The 20,184-nt window shown below is 38.7% G+C and overlaps 1 protein-coding gene across 1 annotated transcript; it reads right to left on the reverse strand.

Annotated features, from left to right (window-relative positions):
- Nucleotides 1–3,488: 3,488 nt before the first annotated feature.
- Nucleotides 3,489–18,664, reverse strand: per1a (period circadian clock 1a). Its single transcript, XM_081354734.1, has 20 exons — nt 18,505–18,664; nt 16,204–16,662; nt 15,229–15,482; nt 15,026–15,147; nt 14,732–14,933; nt 11,620–11,814; nt 10,797–10,875; nt 10,601–10,707; nt 10,355–10,508; nt 9,914–10,157; nt 9,108–9,216; nt 8,880–9,021; nt 8,593–8,711; nt 8,240–8,407; nt 7,802–8,119; nt 6,764–7,716; nt 6,501–6,690; nt 6,125–6,308; nt 5,416–5,566; nt 3,489–5,091 (listed from the first exon to the last, which is right to left on the reverse strand). The coding sequence occupies exons 2-20, from the start codon at nt 16,506–16,508 to the stop codon at nt 4,888–4,890; spliced, it is 4,200 nt and encodes a 1,399-aa protein (XP_081210860.1). The 5' UTR covers nt 16,509–16,662; nt 18,505–18,664; the 3' UTR covers nt 3,489–4,887.
- Between the last annotated feature and the right edge of the window lie 1,520 nt (nt 18,665–20,184).

The raw sequence follows: 20,184 nt of genomic DNA on the forward strand, positions 1-20,184 counted from the left end.
TTTCTTCTGTGAAAGACAAAATTAGATATTTTAAAGAATGTTCATGTTGCTCTTTTCCACATAATAAAAGTGAATAGAAATGGATGCAGCTGAGCTCCAAAATGGACAACAAATCGCATAAAGTAGGCCTACTTGCTATATTCTGGAGTTTTCTTTTAAGTGCTTCAACATAAAAAACGGAAATTGATGGTTAAAAAAAACAGGCGTTGATAGTGTTGACATAGAAATGCATAAATACGAGTCTGAGGACGTGAACAGGTCTGGAAAGAATGTCATGGGTTGACATCTCATAATTACGGTGCGTGAACGCAGCACAAGCTTGTTGTTTTGGTTCAGGAGGAACTGTAAAAGGCGGATGCTGTATGTTTGTGGCCCTCGGTGGCTTACTGACTACTCTGCATATCCGTATGGAACACGCTGATGATGTGTTATGTGTCTGCGCAAGCAGGTGCACGGAGGTGTGGAAATACATATGTTGACAATCAGGTAGGACATCGTATCATTGCATTCGGACCAAGTGCAATGATTGTATACGAAAATGTTTTGGTCCTGAGACTTCCAAAGAAGATATACTGTACATATATGTTTTGATAGTTAGACCACTTCTATTATTGACTGAAGAGTTTCAGTATAACACAAGTTTTTATAAACAATTGCCTTTAATTTAACAGCATGAGATATAACATAAAACCCTAATGTACATTACTGATAACAAAAAAGGTAGCATTTTACAATAACTGGGTAATAGGTACTCTCCCTGAACCTACTCACAAACCTAACCCTAACCCCTGTAGTTACCCAGTACTTTCTTAGGCAAGTACACATAAGTACACATACTGTCAAATAAAGTGCAACCCAAAAAACTAAGAAGAAATACAATTATTTAAATGAAAAACTATCAAATGTGAGGTGTCTCATAGGAAAATCTGGAAATGTCAATTTATGTTTTTTCACTGACGAATTATCCTATGAAATGTCCTGTTAGATTTATTATATCTTTTCACAGTATAACTTACTGTTAACCAATTAGCAAGTTTTTATCATAGCAGTTTTACTTTTAAAGTTATGATCATGTTTTACAGTGTACAATTGCTTTGTGTGAGAAACAGACATATGTAACAGAATATGTCATTATTGAAAAAAAAATATATATTTTGCAACCGCTTTCAAATTTCTTAAGAGCTTCAGAAGATTAACTTATATTCAGTAACAAAATTTAAGAGTCAATGATGTTTAGTGTTTCTAAATGTCAAATATGCCACAATGTATTGACTTAAGCCGGGGACACAATTAAGGATTGTAAGGCAGATTATTAATGTAATTTGATACTTATGACTGATAATGCCCAAACGCACCGAGTCAGAGACAGTTGCGTTCAGTCGGAGTTAAAGGTCCCAATGCCTGCATTATTTTATTATTTTAGAATGTTTCCTGGGGTGCCCTTATAATGTTATGTTTTTTAGATCAAAAGTTGTTAGAATTTAGAAATAAAAGGCATATTTCCTATTCTGATTTTAGCCTCTGATTTGAATGCTCTGTTTGAAGGGGCGTGTCTGCTGTGAGACTTCAGTGTAAACGCCCACTGCTGTGATTGGCTGACATGCTTGCATATGAAATATTTAGCATTACATGTGGAACTCTCTCGAAAACTTTTACTATTACAGCTACGTATTTACTATTACAGCTACGTATTTACTATTACAGCTACCGGGATTATCGAATCATGAGAAGTTTTTTAAGTATTTAGATCTGTTCCCATCACATAAAAGGTTGCAGTGATGAGCATTGAGCAGATGACAGCCTGTTGATCGCGTGAATGAAGATCTTATCATTGCAACGCAGTTTCTACACTCTAATGATTTCACCAATGCAAACATGAGGTAAGTAAGGGTAAGTACAGTAAGAGCTTTGTTGTGCAGTGTAACCGCATCATTGATTTCATGTCGAGTTTTGGCAAGTGTCCAGATAAACTCGCGCAGTGTGATTGACAGCTTGGGCGACTGGAAAGGGATTGTTCTTTGATCGCTTTCTGTATATATATTAATCACAGTTTAAGTAAGATTATTTTCATCCTACTAAGAGAGACGATGTGAAAGTTGATCGTTTAGTCACTGGCTTGATTTACTGATGCATAAGCAGTATTGGATGGCTTTGAGAGAAAGATTATCTGTCTGAACTTGAACAATTACACATCAGAAATTCACATAACCCACTGGTTCTTCAGAGGCTCGGATGAAGGAACTAAAAAAATACTTTTGTGTTCATTTGTACATCCAAACACGGAGCAACTGCTATGCTTCGCTCGTTAGCAAACCATGATGTCTCTCGAGGAAACACCAATATCGCGCTCGCGCAGCTCATTTTCTCATGGGCAGGCCAAGGCAAAGAAGAGAAAGGGGAGGTAACCTTTCCACTTATGACGACATAAGGGGAAGATTTCTAGATTCGCCCGTCTGAGCTTTCATTTTCTCAAAAATACCCAGGGCTTGGTTTACACCCATCAAAACGTCTAGCCACTGGGGGACCATAGGCAGGCTAAGGAAACTCATATTAAGGTTAAAAAACCTCATAAAGTGACATTTTCATGCAATGGGACCTTTAACAGTCGGTGTTTAAAATTTGCTCTAGTCATTGGAAACAATCTGTAAGAATGTTTCAGCTATAGTCTTTAAGTGCTTTTTGGAGCTTGACAGCTCACCAGCTCTTTCATTGTAGGAAAAGAACAGCATGAACATTCTTCAAAATATCTCCTTATGTGTTTAATCGAAGAAAGAAAACAAGTTTGGAATGACATGAGGGTGATCAAATGACATTAATGGGTGATCATTTTCTTTAACATATGTCATGTAATTCATGAAATTCATTATATTAAAAATCAGTTAAAAAGAGTGGATATGAATGAAACAGAACTGCAATGCAGAACTGCCATCCCGCATCATACACAAACAGCTTGTTGGAATGTATCATGCCACTACAGACATCTCCTCTCTCATTATGGTTTGAACATGAAACCTTCTATCACACAAAGTCAACAACAAACAGCTCATTGCTTCTCTATATCTCAGGTTTTTCAGAGAGTTCTATGTAAATATTTATAGAGATCAACAAGTAAAACTTACAGAAACCTGTCAGTTTTGCTAATCTGGAGATATGGAGACGAGAGCCATGAGACAATCTGAACTGCATTCTTGAGCTGGAGAAAACCACAGATTTAAGCTTTAAAAAGTAGACAGGGAAAGTGGAATGCTTTCTCCTTATGTCACCTTAGACACATATTTCAGTTGGGCTGTGAAAACAGTTTTCCTTTGGAAAATGAAAGAGGAGTCAAAATCTTGGAAATATTTGATTTGGGTGAAGATAATTTAAAGCAAAGCTTGAAGAGACAATTGTTGATGTTACCAGATATGTTACAATGCGCCCTCTAGTGGCTACGAAGATCAATTCATTCATAAAAAATAAAATAATAATAAAAACATCAGATGGTCAAATCAGATTACTAAAAACATAACATGTCTTTATTTAGTTTAAAAGTAGAAAAATACAAATTTCAAGCATGTTTGAGTAAAATAAATTGAATCAAGGACTTGGCAAATGTACAAAATCAATTTACAATTCCTGCACATTTAATAGAAACTTTAAACAGAACTGTACTGCATGTAAACTGATTGGGCCTGTCTGCTTTCACAGAAAAGCTTTTGAAAAACCCTCACTGACAAATCTGAGGGAAACAGAAAACGAGGGAAATAGCTGTCTTCAAAATTCAAATTATTATTATTATTTATATATAATAGAGTCCTGCATTTGTTGAGGAACTGAACAAGACATTGGATGCAAAAAAATGTACACATAGACTATTCTTGTGCTTCTATGGACCATCTAGTGAAACAAAGTGATTGTCAAGCTCATCCGCAAGGCTTTTAGAAGTAAATACATCTCTATTAAAAATCCATTAATTTACATTTTATGGACTTAATAGTATCAAAAGCACCTACAAATACATTGTTTTGTAAACCATATCCAGTTGTTTGAATATGAACAAATAAATTAATCTTTAACACTACCAGTAAAAAATGTTGTTTGTGATGAACTGGTGATGTGAGCGCAAATGCTTTTAGCTAAGCAAACTTAATTTTGTGTGTTATTGTATTTTGATTGTCTGAGATTGCAATTCTAAACCGCAATATATAAACGGACATTTGAAGGTAAATATCATATAACGGGACAATGGACTTGCAATGCATTGGCAACTTGGTTAGAGAATGTTTCTGGCCTATTATACCTTTCAATCAAAATAGTTTGCGTTTCGGTGCCATAATTCCTCAGAACAGTTTGAGAATTGATACACAGTGTATGTAAAAAGGGCTATGAAATGTCAGACTGTCTTATTTCAAACTTATGTGAAATCAGTAAATTCCTGGTCCAACTGTTCATAATTCTATAAACTCAATAACTCATGGTTTGAAGAACTGCCTGTAATAGGAAAAGGTCACATGGTGTCATGAATAATTCTGAAACCGCGCATGTCATAGGATAAGCCCAGGCAGGCTCATGAATAATTATAAAAACCTGGAGGCAGAATATAGTGCAACAATGTTCTAACATCCATCACGTGCAACAGGTTAACATCTCAAAACATATTCCTTTTAAGCTATAAAAATTAAAGGAAGTCTTTCCCTTCTTCTCTCTATTGTTCAGATTGATATACTGATTGAACTGACATCATCTGAGAGGATAAAAGTTCATAAATCTTTCACACTTTCAGCTTGGTCCAAATTCAACTTGGTCCTAAAAGTCTATGAGGCAGCAGCACAACCAATCACTGTCCAGCAGTTAGTAGTTCCTCTTCACTTTCGCTGATTATGTCACTTCCACCTCCTCCATGGCCAACTATGATGTGCTCGTGCTGGCCTGATTGTCTATCTGTTCACAATCAGATGAAGGGGGGCTCAAGGGAAAGGCTGTTTCTGCAGTGATAAGTTTATCTTGTTGTTTGGCCTCTTCTCTCAAAACCATGCTGAGATCCATCTCATGAAATTCCAATTCGAATGGAGGAGTCAAGAAATCTGGGGGAGTTGCACATCCTGTGCAAGACTGTGAAGAAAAGCACATTAGAAACGTTAAAGATGTTAGCATGTTGCTAAAGCTAACACTACCACACAAATGTTGGGTAAAAGTCTTTTTTTTTTTTTTTTTTCAATTTTTCAGTACTTCAGAACACTGTATATTTAGAGTTGACATTTCCTTCGTCCACCATCTTGAATTAAAATGTTGAATGAGCCTGTTGCAAGACATTCTGGGTAATTACCTCATTTGTGAAAGATACATGCAGTGAGAACTGCATCAGAATCTGGCCAGAACTAGAAAGCAGCAAAATGTTGGTACAGACTTTACGTCATTTTGTTAAGAACTACTCACTGTAATGTTGATGGCTTTTGGTAGGCAGCCCGTTTGAATCCAGGGGTGGACCTGCGTTAACTCTTTCTTCTGCTCTTCAGTAAAGTGAGGCTGATGGTTCTGAACAGCTTTCAGGGCGTCTCTGTCTTCTTTCAGTACTGAGTCTCTGTCTCTGTACACATACACATTCAAATTAATGTACTCTATCTTCTGACAGAGTTTAAGCTACACTTAATAGTAAAAAAAAGTGAAAAAGGTAGAAAAATATGAAATTGCCCAGTGAGTCAATTTTATTCTCACCAAATTTGCTTTGTAATTATAGTAACGAAACTCATAATTAAAGGGTTAGTTCACCCACAATTTTTAATTCTGTCATTAATTACTCACCCTCATGTCATTCCAAACCCGTAAGACCTTCGTTCATCTTCGGAACACAAATGAAGATATTTTTGATCAAATCTGAGAGCTTTCTGTCCCTCCATTGACAGCAACGTTATTGCAACTTTCAAGGCCCAGAAAGGTGGTAAAGACATAGTTAAAATAGTCCATGTGACTACAGTAGTTACGGGTTTGGAACGACATGAGGGTGAGTAATTAATGACAGAATTTAAATTTTTGGGTGAACTAACTTTTTTTAACCTAAATTAAATACACCAGTACAGGCTAATCAAGATAACAGACAAAGATGTAAGAACAGGTTTGGAAGTAACTTTAGTAAAAATGGCCTTACTTGATGGGAATCTGGTATGTCATCATAACCTTGTCATCTGTGTTGGCCATGAGGAGCCAGATGGGGTCCTGCAGGACAAAATTTATGAACTGTTCCCCTCCCAGATCCCCAGATGCTGGTTTATGAGTGTGATCATTCTCTGACGAGTCAATGCTTCCAAAGTACTTGCTTGTATTACTGCTCCCTAAGATAAAATAAATAAATAAATTGTAACTGCATGGAAAAAAGAAACCAGTACAATTCTTAAAAATGTCCTCATTTTTGTTCCATCACAGAAGAAAAGTCATACAGGTTTGTAAAGACATGAGGGTGAGTATTGGTGAGTTTGGGTGATCTATAACTTTAAGAATGAAGCATACATGAGTAAATTACTCACTAGTGCCACTTCCAGATGTGCTACACCCATTTGATCCAGAGGCAAATGACCCAGACCCAGACCCAGACCCTGAAGACCCAGAGCCTGAGGCGGCGGAGCCAGTTCCTGAGCGGGAGTCCTCTTGCAGCAGTAGGTCCAGCATGTCACTGGAGGTCGACATGGAGTCCTGGTTTGACTCATTGACTTCATGCTAAAAGAAGTTAACTCAAAGTTAGCCAAGGTAATTAAAAACAAATGGGTTTAAAACGGTTCTTAATTCTTACGTTGTTATGTGGTTTGGCATCTTTGGTGTTGCTGTGATTGCAGGAATTCGGCACCACAGTCCCACCTACTTGTGTTGCGCCTACTCCTGGGGGTGGAGTCTGTAGCGTAGCATCTGTTCCGTTGCTTGGCAATTCCTCAAGTTGTAGAAGATTGAGTGGGGAGGAGCATCGGGACTGAAAAAGAGGGGATCCGGTCCCTTCTCTCTCGCCAGCCTGTTGCCCGGTGGACTGGGGTGTGCTGGAACGAGACTGTCCATGTAGTGTAGTGTTGGCATTTCCGGCTGGCATTGATGAAGAGTTGGGGAAAATGAACGGGGGATTTGGGTTGTAGAACTGCTGGGGAATCACTGCAGGCAAAGTGGGATTCATTTGAGAGCCCAATGGATGTAACTGCCCTACTGCAGAATTAAACAATGGTACACCCGGGTTCATTTGAACAAAAGAGCAAGGGAACTGGCCCAAGGGGTTCATCTGGGCAGGCAGTTGCCCACTGAGCTGCAAGTTGGCTGGGTTCAACTGTGGTCCTGGATTACCAAGTTGTGGAAAAATATAGTTGGGCATCATGAAGGTGACTGGTGGCATCACTGGAGGAAAGCCTTGCATGGGGAACCTAGGAACTCCTGCTTGCAAGGAAGGATCCGCTCCCATCTGGGGCATCAAGAAAGGTGACGAAATGGGAAACATGGGCATGTAGCCTGGTGGAACGGAGGTCATCACGGGAGCACCACTGGTCTGTGATGCCACAGATGGTTGCCAAGATGTGGAAGAGTGCTGGATTGGATTGTCGGGTCTTATTGCTGCAGGATTAGATCCTCTATAGGGGCCAGATCCAGAGAGGGAGGGAATGTCCGGAATGTTGTCTTCTATTTGGTGTTTCCGTTTTTTCCCACCTCTGCCATGCCGACGACTGTTGCTGTTATCTACAGAAGGATAGTTCTGGGAGCTATTCACTCCTAGACAGAACAAGCCAAATAATAAGGTTGTAAGTAAAGGAAGTCAGACAAATGCAACCTATTAACAACTATACAATGCTGTTACCTTTTGTCCCAGGTGTAGACGTGCTTCTGCGCTGTGGTGGCTCGCTGCGTTGGACCATCCGCAGCTGGCTGATGTCTCTAAAACGGTTGAGGAAGGCTTGCTCTTCTTGCTGGGTGTGTGTGGATAACATCGCCTTCGTGAGGCCCTTTCCTGCACTTCCTCCACCTCTTCTCTCCTTCTCCTTTTCTTTCTCGGGAACAGCAGCAGTGGGGGACGGGGTCTGCTGAGGGTTCACAGGCACGGCAGAGGCAACAGCAGAGGGTGGAGATAACGTGGAAGGTGTTGGGGTGGTTGGTGGCTCCTCCATCATAACAATGTCTGGATGTAGATCGAACAGAGGAGATTGCTTGCTTTTGCACAGTCTGACATTTAATGAAATATAAGACATACCATGTATAGGGCGGTGACAAGAATAGACTGGAAAAAAAGTGTTCATACCTGATTCAGGTGGCTTCTTATCACCAACGTGAACGATGGTGCTGCTGAAACTGCACTGGGAAGTGGCAGACACAACGCTTTCTGCCTTACAGTGCAGAGCCAGAGGGGTTAGGGGGTGCCCTGGTGCTGCAGGGACAACCTTTGACCCCTCGGTCACCACAAGAGTCTCTGATATGTCAAAAGAGAAGAGTGAACTTCAGCTACACAGAGAACATTTACAGACATCAGTTGACACTGAAAGAATTCCAATAGTGATCGATTGTATGAGTCTTCCTCTCCGTCCCTGACTTTCTGAATACTTATAAGATGTTTTGGGTAAATATCCCATTACCCTTTAGCAATCCATTACTCACCTTCGGTTGCTCCAGCTTCTTCCCTTTGTTTATCATCGTCAGAGGTAGAAGAGGTTGTATAGGAAGATGAGCCACACTTCCTCTTCACTGTTCCAGGGACATTAAAGCTCTCCAGATATCTGAACAACAGAGTGAAAAACATGAAACCACTACATATACAATAAACAAACTTCAAACATAAACCTATAAAACATCTTATGTCTCTTCAATTGGAGAAATAAAAATAAATTCACACAAAACAAATGCCCAAATCCTAGTACAAGCAGAAACACAAGTGAGAAAATCACCGTATGATGCTGTCCAGACAGTTGATCTGCTGGTATGAGTAGATGGAGGGCAGCTCCTTCCTAGTTGGACTTGACAGTGCTAAACCTGCCAGACCTTCTCTAGCAGAGGCCTCTGCTGTGTCTGCTGCCTTTGCCAGTGCTTCTGAAATATGACAGCAATCATGTCGTGACAACAGGCTAAATAGATGAAGTCAGGTCATTATTATTTGACATATTCGCGATGTTTACCTAAGCTACCCTGTTTGAGAGCTGGCGGTCGGTTTCGGGATTCAATGAAGACTTGCTGTCCGCTGGCCTTTACCATGTGTATGTCTTTACAAATCTGCTCAAACGTCATCTAGGAAGAAATAAATGAGGAAATAAAGGTTGACATGGCGCATTCTATACAAGGGTATATAATAACATTCATACAAGTGAAAATTATAAGGAATTTCACAAATCCAAATAATTTTGGGGATAAACATGTACACTACCATTCAAAGGTTTGAGGTCAGTAAGATTTTCTTTTTTTTTTTAAGTAATGAATACCTTTATTCAACAAGGACACATTAAATTGATCAAAAAGAGAAAGAAAGACATTTATAATGATGTAAATGTTTTCTATTTCAAATTAATGCTTTTGAACTTTCTAATAATCAAACAATCCAGAAAAGAATGTATCATGGTTTCCACAAATATATTAAACAGCACAACTGTTTTCAAAACTGATCATTTTGTTTCTTGAGCACTAAATAAGCATATTAGAATGATTATTAGAACAATATTAGAATGATAATGGAAATTCAGCTTTGGCTTTACAGGAAAAAAATACATTTTAAATTGTAATAATATTTCACAATATTACTGTTTTTACTGTACAATTTACTGTATTTTTAATCAGCCTTGGTGGTCATAAAAGATTACTTTCAAAAACATTATAAAAATTGTACAGACCCCAACCTTGTGAACGGTAGTGTATGCTTGTTTTTATTTCATTATGTAATGTTAAATGCTGTAACATGTATGTCTGGATTGGTAATGATAAACATTCTCACTGGTTTCCTGGGCTTCATCTGGTCCTCGGAAGCATGTCCGTTACTCTCAGAGGAGGAAGTGGCACCTTGCTGGTGCTCATGTGAGCCGCTGCTGCCCAGGCTGCCGTACCCCTGTGAGCTGCCGGCATGAATGGGCTGCACCAGGAACCTGTAGATCAACTCGTTCAGCTGCGGCACATCTGGGGACATGGTTCTCACCTCCCCACCCTCCGGGGCAGTGAACACGTCCTCGTTCAATGGACTCCTACAGAAAGGAAGTGATGGTAGACAAGCTTTGTGAAACCACTTAACAGTAGATTAGCTCATATGAGTGCATGCCCATGCAGAACATACTATCATCATGCCAGAGGGGTTGCAAGGGCGTTGCTATGTAGTTGCTGGGACGTTGATTTTTCCTTTAGTGCTTTATGATTTAAGGAGAAAAACTGTGCAGCCACTTACGTTCGAACTTTGTGGCGTCCCACTATGAAAGCCACCTTCCTGCTCCAGGGGTTGATGAATGATGACCAGCTGGTGTCGAGGGTCAGGTACTCCCCACTTTGAGCACGCATACGCAGGGGCGAGTGGTCAAATGGCTGCCCTGCAAACTGGATAACTGATGAAGAAAGGACGAAAACTAGATCAAAGAATTCCGCTGCACAAATATTCACCATTGAATTGTGTCTGCATCTAGAATGACCGACTCACTTTTCTTGTGAATGGCAACCATAAGGATTCTGTCTTCTGGATGCAAGTAAATAAGCACCGGTTTCCCAACCAAGTCCTGAGGCATGTAACCAAGTAACGGCACTGCCCTGCAAATGAGAGAGGAGGATGTTTATGTAACTGTTCAAAAGAGACATGGCTGGTAAAAATGTGAGACAGCTCTAGGCAAAATGCAAACCTTTCATCAATCTCTTGGAAGAGACAATTTGGGGTGTGACTGGTGGTAAAAATTCTCTTATCTGCTGGGATACGAGGTGCTGTCATGTGAAAAACAGAAAAATATAAGAACAGACACAAAACAACAGAGAGCACGTGTGATTATTTTATCATGGTGTGTCAATATTACATGTACATACAGTAAGGGGGATTTTTCAATTAAGGGCATTTGACAAGTAATTACAGAGACACATTTTGAATGTTTAAAGCTATTATAATCTATCAGACCAGTTTCTCATCAACATGCGTAGTGTATTTAAGTGTTAAACTTAAGATTAAGCTTTCATAACAGTGAGATTGGGTTCCACACAGTAAGTACACAACCATTCAAAAGTTTGAAGTCTGTAAGATTTCAAGACTCCATTTATTTAATAAAAAATACAGTAAATATTGTGAAACATTATTACAATTTCTATTTGAATATATTTTAAAATGTAGTTTATTCCTGTGATGGTAAAACTGAATTTTCAGTGTCATATGATCCTACAGATATCATTATAATATGCTGAGCTGGTGCTTAAGACACATTTCTTATTATTATCAATGTTGATAACAGTTGTGCTGCTTAATATTTTTGTAAAAACCATGATACATTTTTTCAGGATTCTTTGATGAATAGGAGGTTCAAAAGACCAGCATTTATTTGAAATAGAAATATTTTGTAGCATTATAAATGTCTTTACTTGTCCTTGCTGAATAAAAGCATTAATTTCTTTAATTTTTTTTAAACCTTACTGACCCCAAACTTCTGAATGGTAGTGTATTTGACATTGACAGTGTCTTACCCTCGTAGCCAGAGTGAACTCTCTCAGCGATGAGGAGGCAGCAGGGCTCAGGCTGGGATGTATCGGAGTCCCTCAGGGTTAGCTGATATGGCGTGAGACGGAAGGGGTAATACTTCACTTCATTACCGTCACTGTCCCTACCTCTGCTGATCCGACAAAACATTGACTTTTCCTCGGCACAGTCCACCTGTGAGGCTGTACGAAAATGGAGCTTTAATAAATACTCATTTTTCCCAGCATAACAAAATTACAGCCAATCAGAATGTGCTGTTTAAAATTATTGATGCTTACAAGGTACACTTAATTTCTGAGCTACTGCCATCTGTTTGTGTCAACAGCAGTGTTGTTTTAGTATCTTTGATATGCTGATAGTTTTTAATATTTTGAATCTTTTTGTTTATATATATATTTAGTCATTTTGTCGTTTTTGTCATTTTTTTTTTATCAGTTTTAGTTTTTGAGATATTTTAGTATTTCAAGTTAAACTAAATGAAAATAACAAATGTTGCCTAGGCAACTAGATGATTTAAAATAAGTTTAATATTTTATTTTATTTCAGTTTATGTTTATTTTATTTTAAGTAACGCAAATGTTTTTATGGTTTTAGTTTTTGTTAATGATAATAACCCTGGTCAGCATCCTGGACTAGCGATGTTTGCCTGCATCAGGGCTGGAATACCTGGTTGGAAGAGGAAGGGTGAGGGACTGGGGGTGGAGTATTTGTGGAGACCTGTTATTATTTTCTGTTACCAATATAGAAATTACACACTGCACCTTTAAAATACACCTTTGTGGGACACGATATTGTACCAATTGGATTTCAGTATTGTTCCTATACACTCACCTAAAGGATTATTAGGAACACCTGTTCAATTTCTCATTAATGCAATTATCTAATCAACCAATCACATGGCAGTTGCTTCAATGTATTTACGGGTGTGGTCCTGGTCAAGACAATCTCCTGAACTCCAAACTGAATGTCAGAATGGGAAAGAAAGGCGATTTAAGCAATTTTGAGCGTGACATGGTTGTTGGTGCCAGACGGGCCGGTCTGAGTATTTCACAATCTGCTCAGTTACTGGGATTTTCACGCACAACCATTTCTAGGGTTTACAAAGAATGGTGTGAAAAGGGAAAAACATCCAGTATGCGGCAGTCCTGTGGGCGAAAATGCCTTGTTGATGCTAGAGGTCAGAGGAGAATGGGCCGACTGATTCAAGATGATAGAAGAGCAACTTTGACTGAAATAACCACTCGTTACAACAGAGGTATGCAGCAAAGCATTTGTGAAGCCACAACACGCACAACCTTGAGGCGGATGGGCTACAACAGCAGAAGACCCCACCGGGTACCACTCATCTCCACTACAAATAGGAAAAAGAGGCTACAATTTGCACGAGCTCACCAAAATTGGACAGTTGAAGACTGGAAAAATGTTGCCTGGTCTGATGAGTCTCGATTTCTGTTGAGACATTCAGATGGTAGAGTCAGAATTTGGCGTAAACAGAATGAGAACATGGATCCATCATGCCTTGTTACCACTGTGCAGGCTGGTGGTGGTGGTGTAATGGTGTGGGGGATGTTTTCTTGGCACACTTTAGGCCCCTTAGTGCCAATTGGGCATCGTTTAAATGCCACGGCCTACCTGAGCATTGTTTCTGACCATGTCCATCCCTTTATGACCACCATGTACCCATCCTCTGATGGCTACTTCCAGCAGGATAATGCACCATGTCACAATGCTCGAATCATTTCAAATTGGTTTCTTGAACATGACAATGAGTTCACTGTACTAAAATGTCCCCCACAGTCACCAGATCTTAACCCAATAGAGCATCTTTGGGATGTGGTGGAACGGGAGCTTCGTGCCCTGGATGTGCATCCCACAAATCTCCATCAACTGCAAGATGCTATCCTATCAATATGGGCCAACATTTCTAAAGAATGCTTTCAGCACTTTGTTGAATCAATGCCACGTAGAATTAAGGCAGTTCTGAAGGCGAAAGGGGGTCAAACACAGTATTAGTATGGTGTTCCTAATAATCCTTTAGGTGAGTGTATAACACTATATTGTGCTGCGCCCGAAATCACATAATGTATAGAAGGTACTGCATTTGGTTTGAAACTTACTTTGCGACCGTTAAATATGTTCTATATAGTACGAATGTCTGTAGTATGAATGGATGTAGTAGGTAATTTGGGTACTTTTCGCCTACTGTTTTATGCCTACTGTTTTATGAATACTTTGGATTCAGACATACTACTCGGCTCACACACTGTTTTTTTACCCACTATATAGTATGGAAGTAGGCATATTCAGACGCAGCACATGACTCAAAAATGCACACCCTTAAACTGTTTTTAAAGTGTGCCAATATTAACAGTATTGGCTGATTGGGACAAAAACATGTGCATTGTAGAGAATACAACTGTGTGTAACCAGTGCTTAATTTGAGTCAGATCCTGCCGAATCCTGTTCCGGAAAATGTCAGATTTTGGATTTTTGCATTTCGGGATTTTTTTTTTAAACGATTTAAACGATGTGTGAGACAGAGTTCAATTAAAAATAAGACAATATCGCTAAAATGTCAAAAAGACAGTGAAGCATATATTCATTTTTCATGTCCGGGAGTAAAGCTGATGGTGTTTCTGATCAAAAGAGATAACGAGAAGATGGAACTGCACCCCTGGACAATTCTACTAATACTAATCAGCATAGCGGGAGACATGAGCAACGGGCGTTAGATTAGTCAGAAATCAAAGAGGCGACGACGTTGTTGGTGAGAGAGAATATCACTGATCAATTGAATGACATTTGGTCTCAAAGTAGCTAAATACGTGACAGAATACTAAAATAGGCTGTAGTTAGGGCCATGCAGAAACTTGAATGATGCTCTTATTTAGTTGTGCTACCACCGTTTAGTGACGTCATTGTACGTTCGGGGAAATCTGAAGATGTATGGTAAGTGTTGGTCAGAGTGCCTTTTCAATGTTGTTTTTGATCAGGCAATTATTCGTTTACAAATGAAGCACTGTCTGTAACTGATTTACAAAAGTTTCTACGCACTCTGCTTTGTCTCTATATTCGCACAGTCAAAAAACTTCGACATACTGGTGCCCGTGCAGGAGGACCACGCCGGCAGGCGGCTGGGAGCGGTGCTGCTGTAAAAGGTGCTGACGTCCTGAGGCGCGAGCAGCTCCGAAAACAGAGCCCCCTGAAGCCTCTCGGGTTTACAGCGCAGCAGAGAGGCCGCCTGGGATGTGATGTACACCACTTTACCAGAGAGGAACGACACTGCCACAGAGAACGTGTCCTAGGATGAAATAGAGAAAAATAAAAGAAGTTCATTAGATTCTTCTAAAGGGTCACAGCCTGATGTGTACGAGGTAACCTGTCCAGTCATACCGTGTTTTGAAGGGTGTACTCTGATGTGATGTTGTCTAGCTCTTCGATAGTAAACGACGACAAGTCCAAACAACAACCATGGCTCTCTTCCACACTCCACTGATGGTAGTACTCTTGATTAGCTACAGAAGGTCACAACACACCCTTTCATTGGCACACATTCCAGAACAAGGAAATGCAATAGTTTTTGTTTTCTTACTCACCTCTCACTTGTTTGACACAGCTAAGCGCATACTGCAGGGAGGCTAGTGTGCTAGATCGGCCCTTTCTTTGCCGTTCCGCCGGCATGCGGACCTTTAGCTCGCGCAGGGCCTTCAGCAGCTCTCTCTGGGTCTGCAGCCGGGCCGCCTGGTCACCGCTGGCGGATAGGGAGGTCGGCTGATCCTGCTCCGAGCTGCCACTCAAAAGACTGAACGACACCGAGCTGCTAGGAGGGGAGGGACTGTTTCCATTTGAGCTGAGGAGAGACATTTTTAATGAGGGAAATTAGCCAGTAATTTTAAGACCAGTCTGTTACTAAAAATGATATAAATGATTTAATTCTGCCCTGAGCGTAACATCCTTGTGCCTCGACCAGTTTTCTGGGAACAAACTGTACCAAGACAAATCTAAATGCTGCAATTAGCTTATTAAACTAATTGTGTGAGCTTTTTTTAATCTATTTGCTGACTAAAGTGGTTCAAAGAGAAGTAACACAGGTTTACACTTGTACATTTGGCAAAGACACATATACTGTATAAAATGACTTTGCAATGGCATTCAAGCTATTTTATCGGTATATACGTACACCCACTGTTCAAATGTTTGCGGTAGACATTTATTTGTTCAAAAATACAGTAAAAACAGTAATATGGTGGAATATAATTACATTTTAAAATAACTGTTTTCTAATTGGCAAAGCTGAATTTTCATCATCATTACTCCAGTCTTCAGTGTCACATGATCCTTCAGAAATCATTTGAATATGCTGATTTGCTGCTCAAGAAACATTTCGTATTATTATCAATGCTGAAAACAATTGTGCTGCTTAATGTTTTGTGGAAACTTCTTTGATGAATAGAAAGTTCAAAAGCCAGCATTTACTTGAAATAGAAATCAATTTTCAACTTATTAACCATCTGCCTACCATATAAAAGTCATTTTGAATAAATTGATCAATTGATTTAAATATCACATACCTCTTGCTTTCTGTAGTCTCTGTGGTTGAACCCTTGCCATTGTGAGAGCTGCAGGTGGATGTTTCTCGCCCCATGTGTCCTTCACTCTCCCTCTCGGTCGAGTCATTCCCGCTGGAATGGGCATCAGTGTCGTCCGAGTGTGTTAGCTGAGGTACTGTTAGGATGTCCAGCCCGGGGCGGACGGACTGGCTGTCAGTCATTCCGGGAGAAGCATTACCGCAGGTTTCCCTTTCATCCTTATGTGTTCTTCCCGTCCCTGTACTAGTGGTACAGCTCACAGGTGTTTGGAAGTTGTCATTACTCATAATGAAGCAGAATAATTATATATATAACATCTGTTTTGTGCATCTGTAAGGATTTTCTGACAAAGCAGGGCATGTGAACTCCTAGGTTATCCTAAATATCTGCTGCCCTAGTCCTGGATGTAGCCACATAATAGATCATAAAGTTGTAAACCATCTGGTGGGAAACAATAAAAACAGGATAAGCATTAACGGAACACTAAGAGATATGAATTTCAACTTTGATTTCAAGAAGAACACAGAGAACAGTGAATAAAAACAAGGTCTTCAGCATTGAACCCCTTGGTGGATAGTCAATGAAATATTTACTTTACTGAACTTTAACTTCTTACATGTACTGTACATATACATAGTAGCCTATATTGCACATGTGTGTTTTGTCAAAAGAATTTCACGCAAGTTCATAAGAAAAGTTTGGTTTTGTTTTCTAGAAAGACTATTTATAACAGGTGGATAAATGTATATTGGGATCAAAGCGATGTGGATGGGAAAGTCATAATGCCAGAATAAAGGCTAATAGCCTCTAAATAAAAACAAAAGAATAATAAAGATTAAGTCTCATACCCAGCAGAGGTGTGAAAGGTTTGTTGAGTGAGAACAATAGAAACATGAATGGGAAAGTTTTCCACAACAGACTGCAAGGGAGCAATAATTTTTTTATTAGCCATCTCTAAAAACACACATGACATGGTCTTAGAAAATGTTTAATAAAATTCCTAGCTTTACAGATAACATCCTCAGATTTGAAATAAAGTAGGAGCAGACTTGTGGCTTCAGTTGCGTGGAAATGGGTTAAATGCATATTTATGTTCATATATATATTAACCTTAACCTAAGAAGTGTTTATAGCCCTCTTTTCTTTCTCTTGGATCATGCAGAAACTATTTTATTGCCAACACTGTGTATCCTAAATGTAAATGTAAGAGGTTTTCAGTTTAAAATTCATTTTAATTAGTAAATAAATACATACATATTTAATACATTTGATTTCATATGTTTCTAATTAATATTAAATATAGTGATTTTCTCACTGATTATCATGTATAAGCCTAAATTAAAGTGTTAGGATTTGTTTAAAGGCTATAATAAAAAAACAAAAATGATTTTAAATATACCATGGAAACATATTGTTGTAAATTATAATAAGTGTGCTGCTTTCAGCAAGCACACTTAGCCTAATTAAAATCACTAGCTAAACAATTATATAACACATTCACTTCTGTAGGGTATAAAAAAGATAAAAGAGTGTGACCTAAAAACACAGGATGTGTGGGAAGATGCATGTGTCTGAGTTGAACTATTCAGCATGAAACTGAAATATTAGTAGTTTCCCCATCTTTACGTATTGTTTTCCTGTTCTCATCAGTTTTTCCTTACCCTGACAAGTATCACTTCTGTGCATCATGCATAATGAAGTAGCCTAACCTTTTTGGAATGGCGCTATAAATACAACTTTATTATATGGGTGGAGTAATTGTAAATACAATATTTAAAGTTATCAGAGTTATCTTTTTGAGACTCCTTATCTTTCCTTAACAGATTTAAATATAATATGCGCTTATTTGAATGTGAGTCCTCTACCTGTAGACCTGAGGAATTACCTGACATCATATAAACACTGATTGGAAATTAGAAATATTTTGATACAGTCAAGCACATTAAAACCATACATAGCCTATACTACATATTTGAAACAGACAATCAAGTTAGTTATTAAAATATGCTGAAAAATAATGAAGTCAAATGACATTATATACAATGGTAATCCCAAGAGCATTCCAAAATAACCATACATACATATATATATATATATATATTTTTTTTTTTTTGTTATGATCAGAGATCCGAAGTGCCATCAGGAAATGTCAATAATAGGCCTATTAAATGTTTAAGAGTTAAACTTTTTCTTTATCAAATATAGATTAAACTGACACTTATACACATCCAAGACTATCAACACAATAAGCAAAATATTATGACAACACGTAGCTTTTCTTACCTTGTTAAAGTATTTCTGTTCATCCGAATTGAAGTTTAAGCTGCTTTTCAGAGCTTGTATCCGAATGACGCCAGTGCAACACAGTAGTTCAGTACAGTAACTCTCTTCTTGACGGATATATTAACAACCCGTGTGCGGACACCACTATCATTCTTGTTTTGGGAACAAATTTCACGTGTTACCAGCAACTCTCTAAACAATCTTTCGTTGGCTACTAGACTGCCATAACTCCACCTACTGTGCATAAACCCCGCCCATCAACTTGAAATTCGCGCTGCTATTGGACATATGGGCGGGGCCTTGATTGTTCGGCTCTCCTTTGTCACGTTGTAGCAGAGCTTCCCTCTTTAACTGTGTGGACGTCAAGGCGGAATTTGCACTTCCCCCAACCGTAATAACCGTTGTAGAGGCGCATGAAGGCTTTTTACTAATGCGATACATGACTAATACATTAAAAATAAAAAATAAAAATAAATAAAAAATAACTCTGAAAGTCTGTGAATAATTCTGTATGCATCGTTTAAATTATTTATTGCATTCTACCGTTTGTTTTGCGCGACTTTTATGTTGATTACAACATCAACACACTCGCGCGGAGCCGTTGTCCCTCGTGCTCGTGCGGTCTGTTCAGTGTCCACCTGACACATGTGGGCGTGTGATGTCTCTCATGCACTCAGTGCACTCCCTTCGTTTGCTGCTCAAAATATACGGTGAGTAAGTGAATCACAGTTGGACACATTTGTGGACAACGTGTTAGACGTCGAGAAAATTCTCAAATAATTTGAATTTTTTTTATTAATTAATAATAATTTTACATTTGTTCCATGTTTACAGTTTAGGCTGACTTCATAACCCTGACCCCCTTTTATAGTGGTATCATATTATAATACCTTAGCACAGGATAATGTAGTCATTATCGCACAAGGAACCCTGACAGGGTCGTAAGGTTTTGTATCACCCTCAAGAGGTTATTTTACGATAATAAACGGCTGTCTCTGTGCAAATGGTGGGGATTTTTCATTGCAGGTTATATACAGTATTTACGTCAGTAGGTGGCGAAAAATAACCATCTTTTGTGTATCAGTGGGTCATTAAATCTAAACCGGGGACGACTGTAAGGCCGATTAAATGAATGTAATTTGATTTACGACTGATCGTGCCCAAACGTGCCGTTAACGGATTTATTCAAAACAGGAAGAAACAGCTGTTCTGTTCTCGGAGACGCTCGATGATTATGATTGGGCAATTTTAAAACTGAGATAAAGATATAATTATGACCAAAAAATCTTTATCTAACTATTTAGATTTTTATGTAATTATATAAAATTTCGAGTTTTATCTCAGTTTTCACTTGCACTCATACTCTTGGCAGAGTCGTAGCTTATTATTCTGTTCTGAATTCAGCATTTGTGTCATAATGTTGACCTTTTTTACTTTCGACTTTTTATCTCATAATTTTGACTTTCTGATAGTTATACTTTTTAGTTTTACTAAATGATGATTTAACAAAAAATACAAAATTAGCCTACTGTCAACGCGTTGTGTCCTAAAGGCAAGTTAAAGGAATAGTTCACTTAAAAATGAAAATTCTGTCATTATTTCCTGTTGATGAATGTATTTCTTCTGCTGAACACAAAGGAAGATATTTTGAAGAATGTCGATAACCAAACAGTTGATGGA

This window comes from Scardinius erythrophthalmus, assembly GCF_964197995.2.
Source record: "Scardinius erythrophthalmus genome assembly, chromosome: 23".
Classification (NCBI taxonomy): Eukaryota; Metazoa; Chordata; class Actinopteri; order Cypriniformes; family Leuciscidae; genus Scardinius; species Scardinius erythrophthalmus.

What these genes read in the sequence shown, in the direction of transcription:
- per1a (XM_081354734.1), bottom strand. Translation starts at nt 16,508, where the DNA reads ATGAGTAATGACAACTTCCAAACACCTGTGAGCTGTACCACTAGTACA. An exon ending in GAGACTACAGAAAGCAAGAG is followed by an intron (nt 15,483 to 16,203) that starts GTATGTGATATT and finishes GTCTCTCCTCAG; the next exon opens with CTCAAATGGAAACAGTCCCT. An exon ending in TAAGAAGCCACCTGAATCAG is followed by an intron (nt 8,120 to 8,239) that starts GTATGAACACTT and finishes ATCTACATCCAG; the next exon opens with ACATTGTTATGATGGAGGAG.